Below are 2535 nucleotides of genomic sequence, written 5' to 3' on the forward strand. Positions count from 1 at the left end.
AGTCTGCTAGTGGAGTGCAAGGTCTAGGCTAGTGAATATGTACCACTAGGTCTATATGGCCACGTGGTTAACCTGTATGTTCACGAACCGAAAGGTCCCAGGATCTATTCCTGGGTCCGACTCTTACACTGAGCCATGTCCCACTTTAGCTGGTAAAGCTACTGATCGATTAAGCTATATTAGCTGTACCACTATTTGAAACTACTATTGAACCATCAACTTACTACTCTAGGTTTTCTTGTACTTTCCTAATGTTCTCCCCAGCATTGCGTTCAACTGGTGCCCAGAACCCTAGCTCGTCGAGCGGAGGCTCTGGTAGCGTGAATGCTCCCCGTGCACGTCAAGTTCGCCCTCTCTCTGATTTCTACAGAGAAGACGAAGATGACGCCGGGGATATCAACAATGATCCCGATCACGAAGGTGGCGAGGCATTGTATATAGATGATAATGTTTCAAGCCATCATAGTGATGATGAGATAGATAATGCGGAGCGTCCTCAGGAAGAGGTTACTAAGCCCGTGAAAGATGGAGCGCCTGAAAAGCGTAAGGAGGTCTCGGATGACACCAGGCCATCATCCTTAGTCGAGGCTTCGAAAGCTCGACGGATGGTTGAGCTTCGTAAGAATGCCGTGAAGTTCAGTGGTGGTGCTAATGAAGATGTAGAAGAATGGTTAGACAAGCTTGATATGATTGCCGGTCCCGAAGGTTTTAACTTAGATTATTATGACCAGACTGTGCTACTCAAGCTATCGGTGTCGGGAGCGGCATATCAGGCAGCCAAGATGGTCCCATGTGAGCAAAAGTCCATCGATCCTTGTGGGAAGCGATACCTTGCTCGGCTGCGATCTGAGCTACGAAAGAGGTTCGGTTGTAGCCCTGATAAGGCCGTTGCTAGTTAGAAGAGTGTCAACTTCAACGACTACACCTCGGTTGATGAGTATGCGACTGCTGTGAGCCGTTTTGTGCGGCAAAGTTTCAGCAATATCCATAAGCGGTGCCAAGGTGAGATCATGAAGTTGTTCTTCTACAGTGGCTTGCCTCATGATCATCCAGCTAGTTCTGCCATAAAGCCTGTCTGCCTCGATCCTACCAAATCCTATGAGCAGATCATAACTCGTGCTAGGCTTTCGTTTGACAATCTTAGTCAACCACGAGTAGCCGCACCTGGTGTGCGACGGTTTGATTTTAAGCTCGGGAAAGGTAAGGGTGGCAAAGGCGGTAAAAGCGGAAAAGGTAAAGGTAAAGGAATGAGAAGTCGTGCACCTGTACAGCAAACGAAGCGATGTGAGTTCTGCAACAAGACAAACCACACGATTGAGACGTGTAGGTTTCTTGCCAAGGCAAGGATGGCGTTGAAGGTGAGCAACCTTGGGAGCCGGTTTCATATGTTAGACTCCCCTATGCCGTTGCTACTTCAAACTGAACATAATCTCGTTTGCCTTGTTGACTCAGGATCAAGTGATTCAATCATAACCCGATCGGCGTTGAGCGAAATCGATAAAGACTGGCATTGTTGTTCGGTGGAAAGCCATCAGGTTGCATTATCGACCATAAAAGGTCCTCAGTTGTGTAACATCGCAAAGATTCCAGCTACTGTGTTGAGTTGTGATAAGGAACTGCGGAATACCATGTCGGTACTAGTGGTTGATGTAGATCACATAGTGCACGCTGGTCCGTATAGAGTTGATGTGATTTTGGGTTGCGATTGGATAGCGATGCACTCTCCCGTGATATTCGAGAGCACACATCACACTGAGCCAGTAATAACCGCTTCGCCAGCACTAGCCTCAGGCACAGACTCTCAAGTCAGAATAGATGAAGAAACTGGAAAGAAAATCACAGCTATTATAGATGAATCTGATTTTGTTGCCCATAGGCTCACAGATGATGACGGCATGTCTGTATGGCAAGTGGAGTGGAAATGGATTGATAATAGAGCACCACCAGGGGTATTTCGTCCTCCCATTTACGAGAAGCAGATGGCGTCACTGAGTCAGTCACAATTAGAAAGATGGCAAACAGAGATCAGGAACTGGGAATGTCAAGGCTTCATACAAGAAGTCAAAAGAACAGACTTGAAAGGGACGTTGACGTTGATGGGAGTCGCGCAAGAACATAAAGTTACAACTCCATGCCGTCCAGTTATCGATTTCAAGCCCTTGAATAATCAAGTATATTCATACCCCAATTCAGACGATCACGTTACCGTCGATAACACGCTCCGTCGATGGAGGGTGAATCATACAAGTGATGGTCATAAAATAGATAGCTGGGTATTGTTAGATATTAAGAAAGCGTACCTGTGTATCCATATGAGCCCTGAATGCGCAGCATATCAAGGCCTCATCATAAAAGATGAGAACGGGTTAACGAGGTACATGCGGTTGGATCGCCTAGGATTTGGCATTAATATAGCTCCAAAAGTTCTGAGGAGTATCATAAGATACATTCTCCAGGAAGAAGTCTGGAGAGCCCGATAGATATATTCGTGGATGATATGCGAGTGCCAACCGAACATGTGGATCAGTTGCGACA

General features: G+C 46.5%; 1 protein-coding gene across 1 annotated transcript; it reads left to right on the plus strand.

Annotated features, from left to right (window-relative positions):
* Positions 1 to 251: 251 nt before the first annotated feature.
* Positions 252 to 899, plus strand: Pmar_PMAR001703 (hypothetical protein; the record flags this gene model as incomplete). Its single annotated transcript, XM_002784863.1, has 1 exon — positions 252 to 899. The coding sequence occupies one exon, from the start codon at positions 252 to 254 to the stop codon at positions 897 to 899; it is 648 nt and encodes a 215-aa protein (XP_002784909.1).
* Between the last annotated feature and the right edge of the window lie 1636 nt (positions 900 to 2535).

This window comes from Perkinsus marinus, assembly GCF_000006405.1.
Source record: "Perkinsus marinus ATCC 50983 genomic scaffold scf_1104296934424, whole genome shotgun sequence".
Lineage (NCBI taxonomy): Eukaryota > Perkinsozoa > Perkinsida > Perkinsidae > Perkinsus > Perkinsus marinus.